We start from the raw sequence: 22,688 nt of genomic DNA, 5'->3' as shown, positions 1-22,688 counted from the left end.
TTAAATCAGTATATAATCAATGATATTGTATAATATGGGACCAAGAGTAAAGTCAATTTTGTATTTTCATTGCAGTTTGGGCATAAAATTCTGGACGGGTGGGTGGTCCACAAGTCACGGCTAGCTTGCATCTGATTGGATTCAATCTTCTCTATGGTTTTGTTTATCCGTTCATTTATTGCATTTTTCAAAGTCAGCAAATGATGGCTAACATAGCTAGGTCAGCAAACTTGGAATCTTGAATTATCTATCTCATTACTAAACAAGTCTCAAAATCTTGATAGGCAATAACTCCACTTGCCTTGGTCATGGTAGGAACTAGGAACTCACATATAAACTACTACTATATAAGTGTGAAGTGTCATTGCTGAATAGAAGAAGCAAAGAATCAAGAAATGGATACAAATGAATCAAAATATGATAGAAAGACCGAGTTAAAAGCCTTTGATGACACAAAAGCTGGTGTTAAAGGACTTGTTGATGCAGGAGTTTGTAAAATCCCTCAGATTTTCATTTCACCTCCAGATTCAACAAAGAACTCAAATTCCAGCACAGAACAGTTCATATTTCCAGTCATTGACCTCCAAGGCATTATTGATGGTGATCAAATCAAGCGAAAGGAGGTCGTTGAAAAAGCCCGCGATGCATCTGAGACATGGGGTTTCTTTCAAGTGGTCAATCATGGCATTCCAAATGATGTCTTGGAAGAAATGATACGAGGTGTTCGTGGTTTCCACGAGCAAGATACTGAGATCAAGAAACAATGGTATACTCGAGAGTTCACTAAAAAGGTTGTCTACAACAGCAATTTTGATTTATATAGTGCACCTGCAACTAATTGGAGGGATACTTTTTTCTGCATTATGGCTCCTAATCCTCCTAGTCCTGAAGAACTGCCTCCAATCTGTAGGTATGTCATTTCTATGATTACATTCAGCTTTGGGGCAGAGCTACATGGTCTTAAAGGGGTTCAATTGAATCTTCTTCGTTGGAAAATTACACTGTTCATATAAGATAAAAGAGTGAAGTGGAGCCTTGACCTAATTGGAAAAGTTGCTGCCATGTGATTAGGAGGTCACAGGTTCAAGCAGTGGAAGCAGTCTCTTGCAGAAATGCAGGGCAAGAGTGTAAGACTGCGTACAATAGACCCTTGTGGTCCGGCCGGGAGCTTAGTTCACCAGATTGCCCTTATATAGGATAAAAGGGTACTTATATATATGATTATATTTTTGAATCTAGATCTGTCTAAGCCTTGGTGAGCAGAGTTAACCGGCACTTGTACTAGTTGGAGGTAACAAGTACTTGGTTAAATAGTTGAGGTCCATGCAAGCTGACTCGACCACTATCATTATTAAATTAAAATTGTTAAATCTCCTTGACATAGGGGAATCTTCCAGTATAGTGGTAACAGTGACTGAAAATTGCTTAATGTAGTATCATCTTTCAAGCCACTAATACTGTTTCATTTTTTCTTTTTGATGCAAATACAGGGATATCATTATTAAGTACTCTCAGGAAGTGAAGAAACTAGGGAGTTCTCTGTTTGAACTATTGGCAGAAGCTCTTGGGCTGAATAGAAACCATCTCACTGACATGGATTGTGATAAGGGACTTTCAGTAGTATGCCACTACTATCCAGCTTGTCCCGAACCAGAACTTACGCTAGGTGCTAGTAAACATGCTGATGATGGGTTCATAACTCTGCTTCTCCAAGATAATATAGGAGGATTGCAAGTTCTTCATCAAAACCATTGGGTTGATGTCCCCCCTACTCCTGGTGCACTTGTCGTAAATATTGCAGATCTTCTGCAGGTTAGTCTTCTCTCCAAATATGTGGCTAATAGATTGTGTGCAATTCTTTAAGTAATAGAACTATATTGTGTTATCAGTTTAGTATAATCAACAAAATTTAGTGATCAGTAAAATGGATGCAAGTTGAATATTGAAAATGGGTAGCTCCCACTATAACTCTAAACTAGCGAATCCAGGATATCAAATCAGTGGATTCATAGTGTTTGTGTTCTATTTCATCATGTACACTATCTTTAATTTTATATATAAGTATAGGCCCGCGCGATCACACACACATGTGATTCAAGTTGAAAGCAGTATGTTCAATTGAACTAACTGCAACTGGTCTGTCACTGCTGACAGCTTACCCGACGAGATAACAACAACAACAATCCATAATCCCACAAATGGGGTCTGGGGAGGGTAGTGTGTACGCAGACCTTACCCCTACCCTACCCTGAGGGGTAAAAAGGTTGTTTCCGATAGACATGTGATTCAAGTTGAAAGCAGTATGTTCAATTGAACTAACTGCAACTGGTCTGTCACTGCTGACAGCTTACCCGATGAGATAACAACAACAACAACAATCCATAATCCCACAAATGGGGTCTGGGGAGGGTAGTGTGTACGCAGACCTTACCCCTACCCTACCCTGAGGGGTAAAGAGGTTGTTTCCGATAGACCCTCAGCACAAGAAAATGAAAAGAGACAAATGAACAGTAACAGCAACAGACCATAAAGATAGAATCAGAAAAATAAATGGAAAAAACAATATCAGTAATCAGTAACAATGGCAAGGTACTAGGAAACCGGACCGGAAAAATAGTAAGAACACAACACGTATCACTAGCATACAAAAACCAGACACTACAGACTAGCCTTACACCCCGTACGGAGTAGAGAGGTTGTTCAACGATTAATTCGAGTTATCTAATCTAAACATAAAGGTTGTTGATGCATAGGTAAAAAGTAGTGAAGGGTTTTGGCAGAATGGTGATTGGTGATTTAAGAATGTGTAAGAGGGTGTACAACTTGTAAAGAACAATAGAAGTTAATCTTTGAAAAAAAGTAGCTTGACTTTAGTTCACAAATGAGCAATACTAATATTTTTTGTCATCAAACTGTACAGCTAATATCAAATGACAAGTTTAAAAGCGTTGAACATCGCGTACTAGCCAATCATATTGGTCCAAGGATATCAATTGCATGCTTCTTCTCCACATTTTTCTTGGCATCCTCAAGACTCTATGGACCTATTAAGGAGTTGTTGTCGGAAGACAATCCCCCAAAGTACAGAGAAACAACAATACAGGAATATGCTGCCTATTTTACTGCAAAGGGGCTAGATGGAACTTCTGCGCTACATCATTTTAGACTTTAAACTGTTATAATGAAAATGGTCATTAGCTGGATGAACTATCTTTCTGCTTATTCAAAGTGAAAGATATTATATTGTAATACATAAAAATAAACACTATGTATGCACTGTCTATAAATACTTCCCTTTTTTTTGGAACAATCTGATTACAATACCGAGACTCCACAACTGTTGAATCATTTCAGTACTTGTTTCACCACAGAGATTAGTCAAAGAGTATTTGTTCGCTGAAGTTGAAAAAAGGTTTAGACTTTAGACTAAACAGTTGAGCCACTATTCGCCCGAATAAAATGGATTGTGTTGGAATAATCTGAAGATAATAGATATTGTGGCAAATAAGGTTTGTACAATCATGCATTTGAAACTATGTGTAATTGTAAAAGTGTGATCATCTTGTAATAAACCGTAAATTTTAATCAGAGTCAGCAATTTTCATGATTACATTTACTGCTCAGAGACAAGAGGGGTTACTCTGATGGAAAGAGGTTGTGAGTTCGAGTCACCCCAAGAGCAAGGTGGGGAGTTCTCGGAGGGAAGGATGCCGAGGGTCTATTGGAAACAACCTCTCTACCCCATGGTAGGGGGTAAGTTCTGCATACACACTACCTTCCCCAGACCCCACTAGTGGGATTAAACTGGGTTGTTGTTGTTGTTGTTGTTGTTGACTTATTGTTGTACATTTACTGCTCAGAATTGTTTTTATACAGAGATATTCTATAATAACCACCTTCCTTCTACTTTAGGATATATATTAATTATAGAATTTTAATTTTCCTTTTAGTTCAGAAATATTCTATAGTACTGAATATTTATTTACTTTCCTTTAGTTTAGGATCTATAAGGTAATAACATATTCTCTTTATTTTATTCCCTTTAATTATCTGTCAATAGTGATGTACTCTTCTATTTTGATAATGAGTTACTTATTCATTCTCTCTTTAGTTTTTCTCATTTTATTAGCAGTGCCATCAAAGCCTCCATTGACTTAATGGATTTATGAGTTCACTGAAAAAGAATTATCTTCAAACATTTTCAGACCAATTTTGAACCATACCTATTTTAACCATGGTAAGCATCAATATTTTTTTGAATGCCCCATAAAGAAAAGAAAGCGATTTTACAAGGTAAATAACATATAGTTCTACCTTTTACTTTATTCCCTTTAGGTATCTAAAAATAGTGATTTACTTTCCTATTTTGATTCAATACAATGAGTTAGGAAAGGTTACTGATGTCAGCTTTTGAACTTAATCACACTATCTTCTGTTATTGAATGAATCCTTTCACGTTAATCACACCTCTAGTTTCGCAAAACTTACAAGTCCTTCGACCAACTATCGTATGAAAGAAAAAGGATTGTACAAACAAAAATAGTGAAAAAGATGACGAGCATTACCTTATCAAACCACAATTTAGAAACCTCCAGATTAGGAGAATACTTGAGCAATACTTTCATAACTGGCATGAATTCTTCATCAAGTCCCACAGCCAGTTTAAGGACTTCAGCTTATAAAAAGAAACCGGAGAGAGTCCTACTTCGCGAGCCGCCCCATACATACCCTACAGCAGCAAAAAATAGGAAATGATAAAGTTGTTTTGCTAACTAAGAAATGAGAAATCTATTAGTAAAGGGATTAATTGAAAAGACACTGACAAGCTCTCCTAGTGATAGAATAACTTAGACTCTATATATATATAGGAATCATCCAATACTTGTTATGTCCTGAAAATTTGAACTAAATTTTTTTATTTCAGGGCATTTGTATTATGAAAATTGAATTGAAAAACGGAAATTCAGGACACACCGGCTAATTCCTAAATAACATCTATTTAGAGTGGCTACTTGGTGTCATTTCTACCATTTCTTCGGTGAATATATCGCATTCAGGCCCAAAACCCATTCTTAGTTTTCTAGCAGTCCTGAAATTCAAGTTTCGCCCGTCTTCTTCGGCCAGTCGACGCCGCACGTCCGCCGGCAGTGAACTTTGCTCTCTCTTCTCCAAATCTCCGACGGTGGCGAACTCTTTCTCCGGAAATTTGAGTCACAAGTCCGCTTATTTATCTCTCGCCTGAAATGCGACCTTTTGAATTGGATCTCTATGCTACTTGTAAGAACTCAAGCTTCAATATTTTTTAGTTCTGTGTAAATACTTACTAAGTTATTGTAAATATAGTAATTTTACTCCTACCTTAAACAGCTCCCCTCGCCGGAAAAATAAACACACACACAAAATAATTGCTTGCTATGTTTAGCGACTTACAAAATTAGAGCTGAGGTTGAACTCATAGTCCTGTAGCACGGTTGATCTTTCCATTTAATTTAATGTCCAGGTTTTTTAACCTTGTTTTGGAGTAAGCATAGGAGATTAATTGGTTGGGCTTACACGTATTGACAGAAGAAAGAAACATTCTGATTGGTTTCTTAGAAATGTAAATCCAAATGGAGAACAATGAATCTTAGGTTCAAATTGCCTCGGAAGAAAAAACACTATGTGATTTCTTTTCATTTGCCTAAAGTTTTGCAGGTAGAGATACCAGGTACCTGCGTTGGGGGGAGACAGCAGGTACCGGGTAGAGATTGTCTTCTAGTAAGTATGAGTTATATTTACTTTAATAATTCATCCTATATGATCTGGACAGTGTTTGCTAATGGAAGCATTATAGTCCTTGGCAAACAAACTTCAACCTAAATAACAAAAGCAAATAGCTAATATTCTAATTTCACCCTGTCAATTTTTTGTTGTATTTTAAAAAATAACAAAAACAATTGTGCGTCAATCCAAACTAGTTGGATCTGAGTATATGAGTCATGTATATCCATTGTTCTTTATTTTTTTATGACGGTGGTGTCCGGGCTAACTTGTGCGCACCTCGTCAATTCCACCGGCACCTACTATTTCCCACCAACACAAGTACCGGGTAACTCTACCCAAAAAGTTTAGACAAATGAGAAGAAATCCCTTAGTGTTTTTTTACTCCACGGCAATTTGAACCTAAGATTCATTGTTCTCTATTTGAATTTACATTTTTAAGAAACCAATCAGAATGTTTATTTCTTCTGTCAATACGTGTAAGTCCAACCAATTAATCTCGTTCGCTTACTCCAAAACAAGGTTCAAAAACCTGGACTCTAAATTAAATGGAAAGATAAACCGTGCTACAGGATTATGAATTCAACCTCAACTCTGATTTTGTAAGTCGCTAAACATAGCAAGCAACTATTTAGTAATTATTCAATGTTTATCCGCTTTTGATGCAAAAATATATTTGGTCTAAAATACCCTTATAACTCTTGAAACTGAACTGGAGATATTTTTGTTCAAATTTATTTTCGTCTTAACAAGTAGCTATTTCATAATTATTTGAAACGATAGCTAAATATTAATAAACGGTTCAAAAACTGATTAGTCAAGCTAATTTTTACTATATCCAAGTGACCTAGTCCATGCCATTGGACTCGGGAACATCGTTTTGCGAGTAAAATGTACAATGACAACTTTTTAGCCCATGTAACTGAACAATAGCCACTATTCTGTAGTTTGGAATTGTACAAGTGACACTTTCATGATATTGTCTTGGAGATCACTTGTGAAATTTGAAACTTCGAGCAGTGGCTATTTTTTAAAAAAAAATGCCATACGGATGCTCTTTCTGGCCTATCTCTAGATAGTTGCGGATTTAGGGGGCGGAAGGGGGTTCACCCGAACCCCCTTCGCCGAAAAATTACACTGTATATATAAGGCAAAATTTGCTTTTTACCTTTATATATTAAGTTTTGAACCCCCTTAACACAACCCAAAAGTGTAGTTTAGTGGTCAAGGGGGTTCAAAACTTTCATAAGGTCATAGGTTCAATTCCCACTAGTTACAATTTTTTTTTTGAACCCCTTTCCTGGAGATCCTGCCTCCACCACTGTCTCTAGATCCCGCACATTACAAAACGATTTAATCCCTCCATGCCACTTGGCACAGCAGGGTTTTTTAGATAGAAAAATTTATAATTCAAGGGATAACACCAATACCAATAGTTTAAGTATTGTAACTTATAAAATGTGAGTAGTTTAGGGGTTCTTTTAGGTATTACAAAATGTGAGTAGTTTAGCACAGTCGCTTAAACTATTATAATTGGCCTAATATCTGATTTTAATACATGTTTTAGCCTATGGTACATTTTAACTTTATTAAACCGCTTTTAATTATTTTTAGGAAGATTCAACGTTATTTAAAACATGTCTTGAACCACGCCACATGAAATGCACCCGCGGTCCACGACACATTTTATTTAACGTTGTTGAGAATTGGAATTGGGTCACATGAAATGCTCACCCAAGCTTAATAAATAAGGAAATCAATTTAAATAGCGCGCCTAAGACAACTACGAAATTTCAAATTAATAACAAGGTTTGCGAGGGCCATGGAAAATTCAATTGATGGCGCACCTCAATTTTTAAAGAGTTAAAATAATTAAATGAGGGTCATGGGTTTTGGGATTTTATTCGGCATGGCATGCCTCAAATTATTCTTATAAAGGCTAACTAGTTTTATGAGGGTCATGGGCTTAGGGGTTTTATTTGGCATGACACGCCTCAAATTTTTTCAAAGGGGTTATAATATTCGAAGTTGTTATAATCGGGTCACATGAAATGCAGCCCCAAATTTTGGAATTAGGCATCGTAACTATGTCACGAGAACCGTACCCATAGTCACAATGGTTTATTGATCGCGCCTAAAGCAACACTACGAATGTTCATGACTGGTTTTTCTGATGTTTGTGTGGCCATTTGCTGATGTTTGGAAATCTTGGCATTCTGGCCATGCAGTTTTTTAAATTGTTCGGAAGAAAGCTTGTATAAGATATGGAAGCCTTGCCTTAGATACGCAAAGGCAAATGTACATAATTGTTGGTATTTTCCTGTTAGAGGAAGGAGTCGGAGGAACTCATTGCAAACAGGATAGAGTATAACCACTTGAAGGGGTTTCTGTCATTAGTCTACCAAGCATTAGTGCACAGCCAAAGAGTGACCCTTAGTCTTAAATTGGTCAAACTTTCTTCTTTGTTTGCTCAATCCAAATTCTGTAATGCAATTCATTTCGAGATTCTGAGGAAATGTAGAGCAAAATCTCTTATTTTATTCTTATTTCTACACTATGGTATATTAATTTAGAAAGAACATGATATTGTTATCACAAGTCTTGACAGCATAGCGAAAGAGCATAAATGAACTTTTGTAAATTTAACTCAAAAGAATAAGTTCGTAGCAGCAAAGCAGCTAACCTCAACTATCAATATCCATATCCAACACACTAATTCATTTGCGTCGATGTATATTCTTTTACCCGGCACCATTACATATTAAAGAAAGAAGTGGAAATTGAGCAATCAAAGCCATGGTATCCAATACCAAACCAATGCATCACAGAATAAATATGATTCTATATTAGCATAGACAATATCTCATTTTTTGAGCTGAAACTAAAATGAAAAAATAAATAAATCAACATATCCATACAGTGAACCAAAGGGAAACATCAGAGAGCAATTCCACCATATATACACAAACAAATTTCAGCAAACTTACAGCACATGGATATCCAAACAACCATTACATTTCGAGATTGAGATAAATACCTCTAAACAACAGTAGAGATAAACTTGAGTATCCAAATAAAGACAGAAGGGAAACTGGAGCTCAGCGACAAAGCAGCAAATAGCAGCGGCAAATCATCCCGAACCGAAGAAGAAAAATTCGAAACCTCAACAGTAAGAATCAACCTTAGCAAAACCAAATAAAGGCTAAGAACAGCCGCAAATTCGGTTACGAATGAAGCGAAACAGCAGCAAACAAACAACGATCCGATCGAGACCCACGCCGGCGCCGGAAACCTTGAACCCAACTCAAAAAATCGACTGAACTTGGGTGTTCTTACACAGTTAAAATGAACCTCTGTTCGTCGGCAAACATGGTGCGACGGCTACTATTTTTGGGGTGGTTTGGTGTTGCGTTTCAGCTTGTTTTTGGGTGACGTTTCAGCTGCTTTTGGAGCTGTTTTTGCTGGTGGTTTGAGGTTGTTTCAAGTGTGTTTGGAGCAGCTTTAATGGCTGCGTTTTTGGATTGTTTTAGGTGACGATTTTAAGAGGTTGTGAGTTCGAGTCTCCCAAAACAAGGCGTGAAGTTGTTGGAGGGAAGGATGCCGGGAGTCTATTTGGAAACAGCCTCTCCACCAAGATACTCTCTACCCCAGGATACTCTTTACAGGATAGTGGTACACGCTAGACCCCACTAAGTGGAATTATACTGGGTTGTTGTTGTTGTTAGGTGACGATAGTGGTACACACTAGACCCCACTAAGTGGGATTATACTGGGTTGTTGTTGTTGTTAGGTGACGATTTTAATGGTTTAGGGATTGTTTTTAGGCCTGGTTCTCAGCTGGTTCTGGGATCAGTTTTAATGGAGGTTGAGGGTGTTTTCATGAGTGCTATGGAGCTGAGTTTGGGGCTTTCTCCTTCATCTTTTGGTGGTTGTTTTTTGAGGGAAGGGTGCGCAGTTGTTCTCCTCAATCTGAAGGGGAAGCTTAGGAAAGTGGGGTTTTAAAAGAGGGGTTGGGCCAATCCGGGTAATGGCCCGGCGGGTTTGGCGAAATTGGATAAATTTGGGCTGGTTTGGGCTAAATTGGCCCAATTTTGAAATTAATAACTCCTTTCAAATTTAACTTTTTATTTTCTTTTTTTTAAATTAAAAATCCTAAATTAATATAAATGTGAAATTAAGCTAGTTACCTAATTACAATAATTATAAACAATACTTAATTCTAAATTAAAAAAGAAAAATCAATAAGCTAAGAATTAAAAGACAAAAAAATGTAAAAATGAGCAATTTTTTGTGATTTTTGAATTTCTATAAAACAAATAATTATTGGTTAATTCTAAAAATTTAAAAACAAATCCTAAATTCAATGCATGGTATTTTTGATATTTTTTCATAATTTAAATAAAACTTAAACATGCAAAAAATGCAAATAATTAAATAAAAATCCTACAAAATCCTATAAAATGGCAAATAATTGGAAAAATCTATTTTCTTTGATTTTATAGGAGCAATTCATATAGGACAAAAATCACGTGCTCACAACGGTTTCAAGCTCGAGGGGGCCCCGCAGGTCATTCAGCCAATCATATGTGCCTCCTATCATCCCACCACAGTATTATCCCCTTCAAGATGATGCTTATGTCGTGGCACCGCCTCCTTGTGCGGTGATGAGCGCGCAATCTTACACGCAACCATAATATTATACACAAAACCGAGCTCCACCTCCCATAAATGCCCATCCTTACCAAGCTCCGTATAATTCCCAACCAGATGTTCCCCAGTACAATCCTCGCCCAAGAGAGACTTTCAGAAAAAATCAGTTCACCACTACTGGTGAATCGTATTCAAGCTTGTTCCAAAAGCTAATCAGGCTCGGTATATTGCAACTAGTGGCCCCGAACCGGCCGAACCCCGAGTCCTCCTCGCACCGAGCTGATGCTATATGTGAATACCACTATGGAGCAGTGAGACACAGTACAGAGGACTATTGGACCCTCAAAAGGGCAATTGAAGATTTAATTGAAGCTGAAAGAATTATTTTTCGGGATGAAGAAGCTCTTGATGTGATGAACAATCTGTTGCCTGCACATAACAGCGGGCCAATAGTCGGAATGATTTGTGAAGATGAGGAATTTGATCCGGCACTGAAAGCCATTGCAGTCATTGCAGCCATTGCCGAGACAGAAGAAAGGCCAAAAAATGGTCGCCAAACATGAAAGTTCTCCAATCAGATGGGAGCCTCAGTAGCCAGTCTTGCTATCCTTTCTGCGTCCGGATTATCTCAGGATGTGATATGGATGTTTTACTTTATTGTCTTACTTTCTGATGTAAACCCTTCTATCTTCAAAAAAATTTAAAAAAAAATCAAATGAAATTAATATTTCATTGTCCAGGAATGTCTCTTTTCTTAATCTTGTCATTTTTCTTATTCTCTTTTCAGTTCTATTAAATGCAGATTTCAATAACATGACATGCTTGCGGACTTCATACCCAAATCTTGAAACGCTGTCAGACATCGAAATAATGAATCAAGAATTAGATCGCAATGAAGATACGTTTAAGGAAATAAAACAAAGAGTTGGAACATCTGGAAGAAAATTGGTTCTAGATTGGAAAGGTCCATACATTGGAACAAAAGTACTACCAAAAAAGTGCGTTGTACTTGGGACACATCGAAGGAAATGTCTTTGAAACAACTATCAATGCAAATGCAGTCAAAAGGTACTCTGTTTGATCCTCCATATAACATTAATGTTCTCTGGTTGGGATGAAGAAGGCTTTTATTCTCGCTACCCAAATATTACCAACTATTTGCAAACCCTTTGAGCCGGTTACTCTTCTTTGATTACCCTCTTTGGAACTTGAAAGTGTTACTGAAAAAAGTTTGAATGAAAGAAAAGAAAAGAAAGATACAAAAAAAAATGCAAAAGAAAAAAAATGAAGAAAAGAAAAAGAAAAAAAATTGAAAAAAATTGAAAAAGGGAAAAAAGGAAAGGAAAAAGAAAAAGAAAGAGGAAATAAAACAGAAGAAAAAATAAAAGAAAATCCAAAAAACAAAATGTTTTCCCTGAACTACGTTCGACTTGATTCCGAAAGGATACATAGGCAGCCTCTCTCTGGGGTTTAGTAACACCAAAATAAAAATCCAAAGTCCCCCAAAAAGTGAAACTGGGGCAGATGTTATAATGGTTCGGCGATGATCCCGCCCAAAAAGTTCCAAAGTTGTAACTCAATCCAAATCCTTTTTACCCAAATCATGTTCAAGTCCTTCCGATCAATTGGTGAGAATGTTCGAGGATCAGAGAATGCAGTTACTTGGATCCGATGCAATCAAAATGAGAGAAATAAAATAAGAGACTTATTGGTGAAAACCCACACTGGCACCGTAAGGCGATGGTAAGCAGAGAAATGAGAATGAGAGGGTCTTGTTAGTGAAAACTCGCAAAGAGCACTATAAGACGATGATGAGAAGAGAAATGTGAGAGGTCAGCTCGTGAAATCCCGAAAAGGGCGTACCTGATCGAAAAGAGGATCCTCACAGTCATCGGTATCGACAGAGTCCTCGCAAGGTTTCTCGATTTTCAGGCAAAAGTTGTGATGAATTTTTGAGAGTCAGACGGTTTACACAGATCAGGCATCCAGTCCAAAAGGCATGTCATGTTCATTGAAGTCCGTATGTACTCCAAATAAGTCCTTCTTTCCTCTCTCGAAAGGGATACCTCTCGTTTAAATTCATTGCCATGTCCATTATTTATTTTTCTTTGAATCCCCTTCGGTCTAACTCTATTCCGGAACTGAGACAAAGAAGGGATGGCAAGACTGATTTACAGGGTTCTCATTTGACACAAACCAATGTGCAAAAAAGCACCCAGCCTCAGCAGGTGCATCAAGTCGACCTCGACTGGCCATGTCGGCCGATGCTCCGGAATTGAAAACTCTTGGAAGGAGAAAATCAAATCGAAGTGCCTATAAAGGCAAATGAAGTTGAAAAGGTTGGCAAAATAAAGTCAAAAGGTTGAGTTCTTCCGACCAACCATCATGGCAAAATCTGGAAAACACTAGAGGTTCGCAGGGTCTGAAATGAAATTGGTCCTCAGGAAACAAGCAGTTGCAATTGAGATCTTCACCAAAAGAGTTGGGCTGAGATCAAATGATCAAAAACAATCAAGGCCACAAAACCAACTACCGTTTCAAACTAACAATTATTCTTTGTTTGAAAAAACTGATACAGGTGCAATCCAAAGCAACCGTGCAAGAAACAGGTGCAACCAAAAAGGAAAAGAAATGCGCAAATGTTGGAAACAACTTTGCAGCAATAATCAATCCAAAAGGGAAGTCTACTCCAAATTCTTTCCTGCATTCTTACTAAACAAATGATGAAAAAATGAAATGAAATGAAAAAAAAGAGATAAGAAGAAAATCCAAACAAAAATGGTAGTTTAGAATCCCCAATATCAATCTTTTACTTTTTGCCAACATAGGGCTCCAATCCCTAGTTGAGATTTTTAGACATAGGGCCTCCATTCCCTAGTCGCCTTTTGCCAACATAGGGCTCCAATCCCATAGTTGAGATTTTTAGACATAAGGCCCCCATTCCCTAATCGCCTTTTGCCAACATAAAGCTTCAATCCCTAGTTGAGATTTTTAGACATATGGCCTCCATTCCCTAGTCGCCTTTTGCCAACATAGGGCTCCAATCCCTTGTTGAGATTTTTAGACATAGGGCCTCCATTCCCTAGTTGAGATTTTTAGACATAGAGCCTCCATTCCCTAGTCGTCTTTTGCCAGCATAGGGCTCCAATCCCTAGTTGAGATTTTTAGACATTGGGCCCCATTCCCTAGTCGCATTTTGCCAACATAGGTGTGACGACCCGACCCGTCGTTTCGTGAGTTATTGCCCCGTTTTACCCATTTCCTATTTCTTTATGCTTTATTATCCGTGTTGGGTGTGAACGAGTTGATTCGGAAAGGTTTTGAAAGGAATTGAGACACTTAGTCTCTTTTAAGAAGGCTTAAGTTGAAAAAGTCAACCGGACGTTGAATTATGAGTTAGAGGGCTCGGATGTGAATTCCAACAGTTTGGTTAGCTCCGGGAGATGATTTGTGACTTAGGAGTGTGATCGAAAGTAATTTTGGAGGTCCGGTGTAGAATTAGGCTTGAATTGGCGAAGTTAGTATTTTGGCGAATTTCGGTTGATAGGTGAGATTTTGATCTGAGGGTCGGAATGGAATTCCGAGAGTTTCTGTAGCTTTGTTATGTCATTTGTGATGTGTGTGCAAAATTTCAGGTCATTCGGACGTGGTTTGGTTGGATTTTTGACCGAATGCGTGTTTTGGAAGTTTTAAAAGAACTTAGGCTTGAATTCGATGTAATTCGATGATTTTAGTGTTAGTTGAGGTGTTTTGATGATTGGAGCAAGTTTGGATGATGTTTTAAGACATGTTGGCATATTTGGCTAGAGTCCTGAGGGGCTCGGGTGAGTTTCGGAATGGTTTCGGGCTATTTTTAGGCCAATTTAACTTGGTGGATTTTTGACAGCAAGGTTTGAAAATTTTGATGCAAGGAGCATAATTTGGAAGCTTATATCTCGTAATCTATAAAGAATAGGAAAATGTATAAAACATGAAAGTTGTAGGCCTTGTATTCTAGTTTCCAGATAGATAAACCATTTGTCATTTGGATATTTGTACAGAAAGTTATAGTCGATTGAATAAGAGCTAGTAAAGCTGTTTTGAAATTTCCCAGAAATTTCTGATGCGAGGAGGCTAATTTGGAAGCTTATATCTCGAAATATGTATGGAATCGGAAAATGTATAAAACATGAAAGTTGTAGCCCTTGTATTCTAGTTTCCAGAAATTTAAACCATTTGTCATTCAGACATTTGTACAGAAAGTTATGATCGATTGAATATGGCTAGTAAAGCTGTCTCTGGTGGACTTTTAGTGACGACTTTTAGTGACGAAACTGGACTTTTAGTGATGGGCGGACAGAAACGTAAGGACCAAAAATGCTGATTTCTTCATTTTCGTTTTGGGATTTTTGGAGCTCGGTTCTTGGGCGATTTTGAGGTGTTCTTCACGATTTCAACTCAAGTAAGTGTCCTATACTCGAAAGTGTTTATATTACATAAATACATGGTTATTTTCATCGTTTAATTCAGATTTAAATGGAAGAAATCAAGATTTTTGCAAAATCTTCCAAAAATGAAAAATTAAGATTTGGAGGTCGAGTTGTTGTCGGAATGTGATAATTTTGGTATGGTTGAACTCGTATCGGAATGGGTTGTCGGATTTTATAAGTTTCGCCGGATTCCAAGACGCGGGCCCCACGGGCGAATTTTGAGTGCAATTTCGAATTTTTAATGGAAAGTGTAGAATTCCATATGGAATTAATTCCTATAATTTTTATTGATTTAATCGAATTATTGTGGCTAGATTCGAGGCATTCAGAGGTCGATTTGAGAGGAAAATGCATTGTGGAGTAGTATTTTGCTCGGGTTTTTGCTAATTTCGAGAATTTTGGTATTTTTCGATTGTTTTGATTGGGCTTTGTTCCCTTATCATATTATGACATATTCGTTCTAATTTTGGATAGATTCGACGCACGTGGAGGCCAATTCGAGGGGCAAAGGCGTCGCGAGCTAAAGAAGTAGCCGGTTCGAGGTGAGTAATTGATGTAAATGATGTCCTGAGGGTTTGAAACCCCGAAATTTCACATCGTAACGCTATATTGAGGTGACTTGCACGCCGGATAACGGGCGTAGGGTAGAGCACCATTGGGGATTGTGACTTGGTCCGTCCCGAGAGATGTTTTTACCTTGTTTTCTACTTGAACTAAATTGAGAATCATCCTTACTTGGATTTAACTGTTACATTTGGGCTTCTTGCCAATTATTTGAATCCTTCAGGGATTGACATCACTGTTTTCGCATACATGCATATCATTTGATCTCAGTCCAAGGTTTTTAAATACTGTTTTGCAAACTCAGCCATCTTTCTAAGATTTGAAAACTTAAATGGTATTTTCTAAATGATATTTCGGGCTGAGAACTACTGTTTTACAAATGCCCAAGGGGCTTATGATGATTTCTGGACTGAGCATGGATCGGGCTGCGCGCCGCAGCAGTGCTATATTGATATTGAGGCCGAGAGCCTGGTTGATTATATTGATATTGAGGCCGAGAGTCTGGTTGATTACATTGATATTGAGGCCGAGAGCCTGGGTGATTATACTGAGATTGATATGAGGTCGAGGGCCTAGATTTGATGCCACGAGATGGCTTGATATTGCGCTTGGGTTGTAGGAGCCCCTCCGGAGTCTGCACACACCCCCAGTGAGCGCCGTCGACGATAAATAAATGGATGGCTCGGGCTGCACGCCGCAGTGGGTACTAGAGTGTACCATCATATGCATTGCATTGCACTCATGCATTTGTTTTTATCTGTTATACCTGTCTCAGTATTTGGTACTCTGATTTAATTGACTTGTTGCTTCACTATTTGTTGTTCTAAACTGCCAGTTATAGTTTACTTTGTATTTTTCCATGATTTCTTATTCTCAGCCTTTATTTATGTTTATTACTCATTGGGTCGGAGTACTCACATTACTCCCTGCACCTTGCATGCAGATCCAGGTACATCACAGGCTAAGTGAGGAATTGTTTAGCTGAGCAGGCAGTATCCGGGAGTATTGAGGTAGCTGCATGGCATTCCCAGCCTTGATCTCTCCCCTATATCTCTATCTTTTATTCCGTATTTTTCCTAGACAGACTTGTAATAGGTGGATATTCTGTATTAGAGGCTCATATTCGTGACACCGGATTCTATTGGGCTATGGTGTGGTATTTTTGTTGAATTTCCGCAGATTTTATTATTAATTATACACTTGAAAGTGATGAATTAGTAAATTCTCTGTGATATTTATCTATAATATGTATAAGAATTTGGGATAATGTTGTTGAATGGTCGGGCTTGCCTAGCAGTGTGTTGGACGCCATTATGACCGGGGTTGGGGTCGTGACAATAGGGCTCCAATCCCTAGTTGAGATTTTGACATAGGGCCTCCATTCCCCAGTCGCCTTTTGCCAACATAGGGCTCTAATCCTTAGTTGAGATTTTTAAATATAGAGCCTCTATTCCCTAGTCGCCTTTTTGCCAACATAAGGCTCTAATCCCTAGTTGAGATTATTTTTAGACATAGGGCCTCCATTCCCTAGTTGCCTTTTGCTAACATATGGATCCAATCCCTAGTTGAGATTTTTAGACATAGGGCCTCCATTCCCTAGTCGCCTTTTGCCAACATAGGGCTCCAATCCTTAGTTGAGATTTTAGACATAGGGCCTCCATTCCCTAGTTGCCCTTTGCCAACATAGGGCTCCAATCACTAGTTGAGATTTTTAGACATAGGGACTCAATTCCCTAGTCGCCTTTTGTCAACATACGACTCCAATCCCTAGTTGAGATTTTAAACATAGGGCCTCCATTCCCTAGTTGCCTTTTGCCAACATATGGCTCCAATCCCTAGTTGAGATTTTTAGACATAAGGCATCTATTCCCTAGTCGCCTTTTGCCAACATAAGTCTTCAATCCCTAGTTGAGATTTGTACACATAGGGCCTCCATTTCCTAGTCGCCTTTTGCCAACATAGGGCTCTAGTCCCTAGTTGAGATTTTTAGACATAGGGCCTCCATTTCCTAGTCGTTTTTTGCCAACATAGGGCTCCAATCCCTAGTTGAGATTTTAGACATAAGACCTTCATTCCCTAGTCGCCTTTTGCTAACATAGGGCTCCAATCTCTAGTTGAGATTCTTAGACATAGGGCCACCATTCCATAGTCTCCTTTTGCCAACATAGGGCTCCAATCCCATAGTTGAGATTCTTAGACATAAGGCCCCCATTCCCTAATCGCCTTTTGCCAACATAAAGCTTCAATCCCTAGTTGAGATTTTTAGACATATGACCTTCATTCCCTAGTCGCCTTTTGCCAACATAGGGCTCCAATCCCTTGTTGAGATTTTTAGACATAGGGCCTCCATTCCCTAGTAGCCCTTTGCCAACATAGGGCTCCAATCACTAGTTGAGATTTTTAGACATAGGGGCTCAATTCCCTAATCTCTTCCTCCTAAAGGCACACAATCCTTATTTTATCGCTTTCACAAAAAAATAGTTTAGATCTTGGTTACAAATATCTCACAAAATTTTCCTACTGAAAACTGGGGCAGAAAAATTTTGTTCGTTTGTTTGTTTTGGTGTCTGAACAGGTTTGACCTCGAGGCACAGGGTTCGAGACGACCAAAAGAATGAATCTCAATCCAAAATAAGAAAAAGAAGAAAAATAGCAAAAGAAATGAACTCAAAGGTCTAAAGTAGAGAAGGATGCGGACTGCTCAAGATATGATTGAAGTCACAGGCTTCGCGTGTCCCACCTTGATCCAAAGCCGAAGAATGAACCAACGGTTTACAGCTAACGAGCATCAAGATTCAGATTAGAGTCTGCAGCAAGAACCAACAAAGACTTAAGATCAGGCTTCAGAAGATTTATAGATAGGAATCTTGTAACTCATAGTTGATAGGCTTAGCTAGTTTAGCTTTTTATTTTTCACTAGTATCCGTACCCGCGCGTTGCGCAAAAAATAATAAATATAATCTTTTATAAGAAAATATATTCTGAAAAAGACTGTAGATACAAAGGAGTATGATAATGCTATTAATTTTTGGAACATGTAAATGTAATGAATATCGTATAATGAAGTAATAAGAAACACAATGAAGAGAGTCCAATAATGTTCTTTATAACTTCAATAAAGCAAGTCATGAATGGCGGCTAGAGTGCCACATATAAAGGTTTCTAATGGCTTAAAAATTCAGAAATACGACAAAGTCATAGTATTTTGAGATAGAAAAATCAGACCTCATAACATACCGTTACGAAAAAATAATTACTCCCCGCTTGCACAACCTTGACATCCACAATGTACACACTCTATCACAATAACTTCCCTGAGGTGCTTGGGACATGACATGTTGCAAAGTTGTGATTCCGAGGCTATATGCAGTGCAGGCAGCAGAGACGCTCATATCCAGGCTGCATGTCAAAACATAGAAAATGAGAAAAAAATTAAATATAAGAAACAAACAGATTATATAAGTTGTAGAGGATGTTGCCTTCAAATACCTTCGTCACCTTTTAATATGCTGCTCTACCAAATGCCATGAATCTTTTTAGCACATGAAGTGCATTGCTTTTTCCTCCCCAAACTCTCAAAGTTCTCGATATTGAAATATTTTTAATCATGTGGGATTACGTCACCTAAGAAAAAGAAAGAAAGAAATTGAAGGAAACTTGGAGCGAGCAAAGTTACACAAAAATAAAAAAGAAATAAATTGAATGAAGTCGCCTACTGTTTTATTTTACCGAGTGTTGAACTTGATCAACTAATAGAGTGCAGAGAAGAAAGGAAGAATATACAATGTTGTCTCTAATGACGCTATTATGATGGTATAATATTTTAAAATCTAACATAAAATTGAGTCGGAAAAGGAAAACATGAATTCCAAAAGGGCAAAGATAGAAATATGTCATTCTTTTTGGAACAAACTAATAAGGAAAGTATATCATCTAAATTAAAACGGAGGGTGTTGTATGAGTATCACTTTGGTTTCATGATTCACCTTATTTGTCATACTTTCATATACTTAAATTTTACATAAACAAATAATATAACTATAGACAATGAAAAGGTAAATCAGCTAACACCTTTATAAGAATGACATTAAAGAAACATACTTTGGATTCAACAACATAACCCCCACATGAACCAAATGACTTTGTGAAAGTTCTTATTATTATGTTCACATCAGCCGTGTCAATTCCCAAATTTCACAGACACCCCAAACAACTCCTATGTTGTGAGCCTCATCTGAATAAATATTGGAAGTATGGCTGAATTTGTTACATAACCCATGCCTGTAATGATGCAGCTGGCTTGCCAACAAAATTAGCCACACATTCTTTCAATTCTTTATGGATGATTGTAGTACCTGAGAAGATAAAATTTTAGAACCAAAGTTCACTACTGAGGGAGACACAACAATTTTTTTTTACAAAATCATGTTTACCTCCATCAACACAGGCAGTGCAAGTGCTTGCAGAAAACTTTATAAAAGACTCAATGATGCGAGGTGTACAATATATTCATTTGATGCAGCAAAACCAAGAACTCTCATTTTCAAATTCAATTGCATCGAATTGCTTGAAATTTCTCTGATTTAATGAACTGGTGAAGCCATCCTTCAAAAGTTATTGTAGTAAGGAGATTATTCAGAGCAGAGTAAAGAAAATGAAAAACTAATTTGGAAAAACAAACGACATAAATAGTAACTGCGTAGGAGAATGTAGGAGAAGTGGAGAACGCGGAGGTAGATTAGGATTGTAACTTCAAGCCACGTTTGCGTAGGAGATCGTATGGTTTAATTTTGGGGTGTTCTATATTTTTTTTTCCATGTATATGTGTAAAAATAAGTATCAAGTATATAAGTAAAGTTCAAAAAAAAACTTTTGTAATCGGCAGAAGGAAACGTGGTTTAAAGATTTTTACCATAAATATTAACTGCCAAGTTTGAAATTTTTAACTTCTTTTAAAAAAAAATTAAAATTCCAACAAAGTTGGAGAATTGTCCAAAAAATTTACATGTGCCACTTTAATATAATGTCACTCGTCATCATAACCTTCATTTGTCTCTCCTATTATATGTAAAATGATTTTGGTGTAATAAGGAGCTCAGCCAGCAGAAACAACAGCAACAACAGCGAAATCACAGCTTCTCGGTAGTCCCAGATGTAGACATGTGATTTTTGACCCTCCCCAAGACTTTTTATATTTTAGCATGTAAATATTTAATTTAGGCCTAATATAGCTATTTCAACTCATTTTGACTCTTTTACTTTATTTTATTATAAGAAAAATAAAAATTACAAAAATTATTTTAGTTTATGTGTTTTTCATAAATTTTAAAAAAATATAATACATAAATAGTACCTTATTTTTATCTTTATATAATTTCGAAAACACAAAAAATAGTTTCATGTTTAGTTTAATTAATTAGGATTAGCTTTGGCATTGTGTAGTATTTCAAATCATAAAAATATAATATATATATATATATATATATATATATATATTGCATCTGCATTTAGGATTTTATTTTATTATTTTTTAAATTAATTAAGTAAGTTGTTGTTTGACAAAATAGAAAAAATCATAAAAAATAGTCATGTTGCATTTTACTCTTTCATTTTTGAATTTTGGAAATTTTATTTTAATTTGATATTTAATTAGTTGGGATAATTATTATTTTGAGTAATTAATCCAATTTGGTAGGCTGAATCTTGGGTCAATTTGACCCATTTGATTTTTGAAGTAATTAACATGGGGTTTTAAGGGTAGTCTAGGGATTGTTTAAATTGGGGAGTCTTACCTAACTAATTAGGAAGCTTCTAGAGTGGTGGGGTTGGGAGTGCATTATTGAATAGAGTAAAGAAAAGGATATAAGTGGAGAACACACTCACAAAAGGGAACAATAAATCTGGGGGGACTGTAAAGCAAAAAGGGGAGCAGACAAAAAAACAACCCCGCCCCCTTTGGATCGTGGTTTTCACGAGACCATCCCCGGGCCTCGTTTTAATGGCTGGAGCAAACGAGAAAAAAAAGGAGGAAAAGGGCTGAGGAAGCAGCTGACATAGCTGCGCAAGGAACGACGCCCCCCCCCCCCACGCGCATCGTCTTCCCCAAACGAACTTACTGTCGTTCTCATGCCTCTTCAGTATCAATCTACGAGTTGTTTCTTCTTGAACGAGAGCCAAGAGAGCCACTGCTCATCTGCTTCTTCTTCGAGACCGACGATCGTAGCAGGCCACTTCAAGCTCGCCGGAGAAAACTCGTCGTCGACCCCCACTCGTCCTTTTCTTCTTCAGTAACAACCATCATCCACCAGCTCCACCTCCGTCGAATACCAGACGCACGACGCCACCAGTGACCCCTCGTCGAAAAACGTCTAGCAATCCCATCACCGGAAACTTGCGTACACCACCTACATCCATCTCCCTCAACGCACACAACCACACATACACACACTCGACCCAATCTCACTTCCCTTCTCCATCATCAACAAACCAACCTTAACTCCACCTAAGGTCGACCATCCACACCCTAGGAAACCATTGAAGTCGCTGTTGTTTCTTCACTCTTGAACGCTCGAAGCAACAGCCGATCTCGTCACTTCCATCAGCCAAGAAACAACTCCAGATTAGGAGCTACTGTCATGGAGTTAGTCGGGTCTGTTTTCTGGTTTAGTTTGAGCTTTCCGACGAGCGTCGAGGTTGTCGTTAGTCGTTGTTCGTCTCCGTTTCTGTTCGTGGTTGCCGGTCTGGGATATATTTTGTTGAGGTCGGGTTCGAGGATTTGTTTGTCTCTCGTCGTTAGATCAATACCAGCCTTTCTCTGTTGTTTCACAATTCATGGAGGTTTTGTATTGAATCAAGTATTGGAAAGGACTCAGGCTAAAGATTCTCTTAAAGGTTTAGTTTCTTAATTTAGATTTCCTTCTCTTTTGATAAATTTGCTCGTTTGATGAACACTTTTGACTGATTCATTACCCATTCGCCAATATTCCCCTCCCCTTTTGTTTTACATCGGTAGCTTGCTTTATGCGCATAATAAAGTGTCATAGCTACGGGCACGGTTCCCGTGTCATAGTTGTGATACATAATTTTAAAACTCAGGTGCGCATTTATGTGACCCAAATCTAAATCTCAACAATGTTAGATAAAATATATTGTGGATCGCAGGTGCATTTATGTAGCGTGGTTCGAAACGTGTTTTAATAACGTTGCAATTTTCTTTAAAAAATGAATAAAAATGGTTTAAGTTAA

General features: G+C 37.7%; 1 protein-coding gene and 1 long non-coding RNA gene across 9 annotated transcripts; one reads left to right on the top strand and one right to left on the bottom strand.

The window, feature by feature from the left end:
- The first annotated feature begins 135 nt into the window (after window positions 1-135).
- On the top strand, window positions 136-16,639 carry LOC104219587 (1-aminocyclopropane-1-carboxylate oxidase homolog 1-like). 5 transcript variants are annotated; one of them, XM_070151436.1, is made up of 4 exons: window positions 136-910; window positions 1,491-1,812; window positions 15,354-15,421; window positions 16,387-16,639. In XM_070151436.1, exons 1-4 carry the CDS (start codon window positions 396-398, stop codon window positions 16,406-16,408), a joined length of 927 nt encoding a protein of 308 aa, XP_070007537.1. In that variant the 5' UTR covers window positions 136-395; the 3' UTR covers window positions 16,409-16,639. The 5 variants fall into 5 exon arrangements, with proteins under 5 accessions (XP_070007537.1, XP_070007538.1, XP_070007539.1 ...); XM_070151437.1 differs by lacking the exons at window positions 15,354-15,421; window positions 16,387-16,639 and adding an exon at window positions 4,925-5,340 and having other exon boundaries at window positions 140-910; XM_070151438.1 differs by lacking the exon at window positions 15,354-15,421 and having other exon boundaries at window positions 144-910.
- On the bottom strand, window positions 1,321-9,731 carry LOC104219588 (uncharacterized). 4 transcript variants are annotated; one of them, XR_011401186.1, is made up of 3 exons: window positions 8,798-9,731; window positions 4,566-4,729; window positions 1,321-1,857 (listed from the first exon to the last, which is right to left on the bottom strand). It is a non-coding gene; the product is annotated as an uncharacterized lncRNA (long non-coding RNA). The 4 variants fall into 4 exon arrangements; XR_011401185.1 differs by having other exon boundaries at window positions 1,398-3,173; XR_011401187.1 differs by having other exon boundaries at window positions 1,398-1,837.
- Window positions 16,640-22,688: the final 6,049 nt, after the last annotated feature.

This window comes from Nicotiana sylvestris, chromosome 7 (genome assembly GCF_000393655.2).
Source record: "Nicotiana sylvestris chromosome 7, ASM39365v2, whole genome shotgun sequence".
NCBI lineage: Eukaryota > Viridiplantae > Streptophyta > Magnoliopsida > Solanales > Solanaceae > Nicotiana > Nicotiana sylvestris.
The sequence above is the reverse complement of the archived record's forward strand: the minus strand, read 5'-3'. Positions and strand labels throughout refer to the sequence as shown.

What these genes read in the sequence shown, in the direction of transcription:
- LOC104219587 (XM_009770285.2), top strand. Translation starts at nt 396, where the DNA reads ATGGATACAAATGAATCAAAATATGATAGAAAGACCGAGTTAAAAGCC. An exon ending in GAACTGCCTCCAATCTGTAG is followed by an intron (nt 911 to 1,490) that starts GTATGTCATTTC and finishes ATGCAAATACAG; the next exon opens with GGATATCATTATTAAGTACT. An exon ending in ATATTGCAGATCTTCTGCAG is followed by an intron (nt 1,813 to 2,920) that starts GTTAGTCTTCTC and finishes CAAACTGTACAG; the next exon opens with CTAATATCAAATGACAAGTT.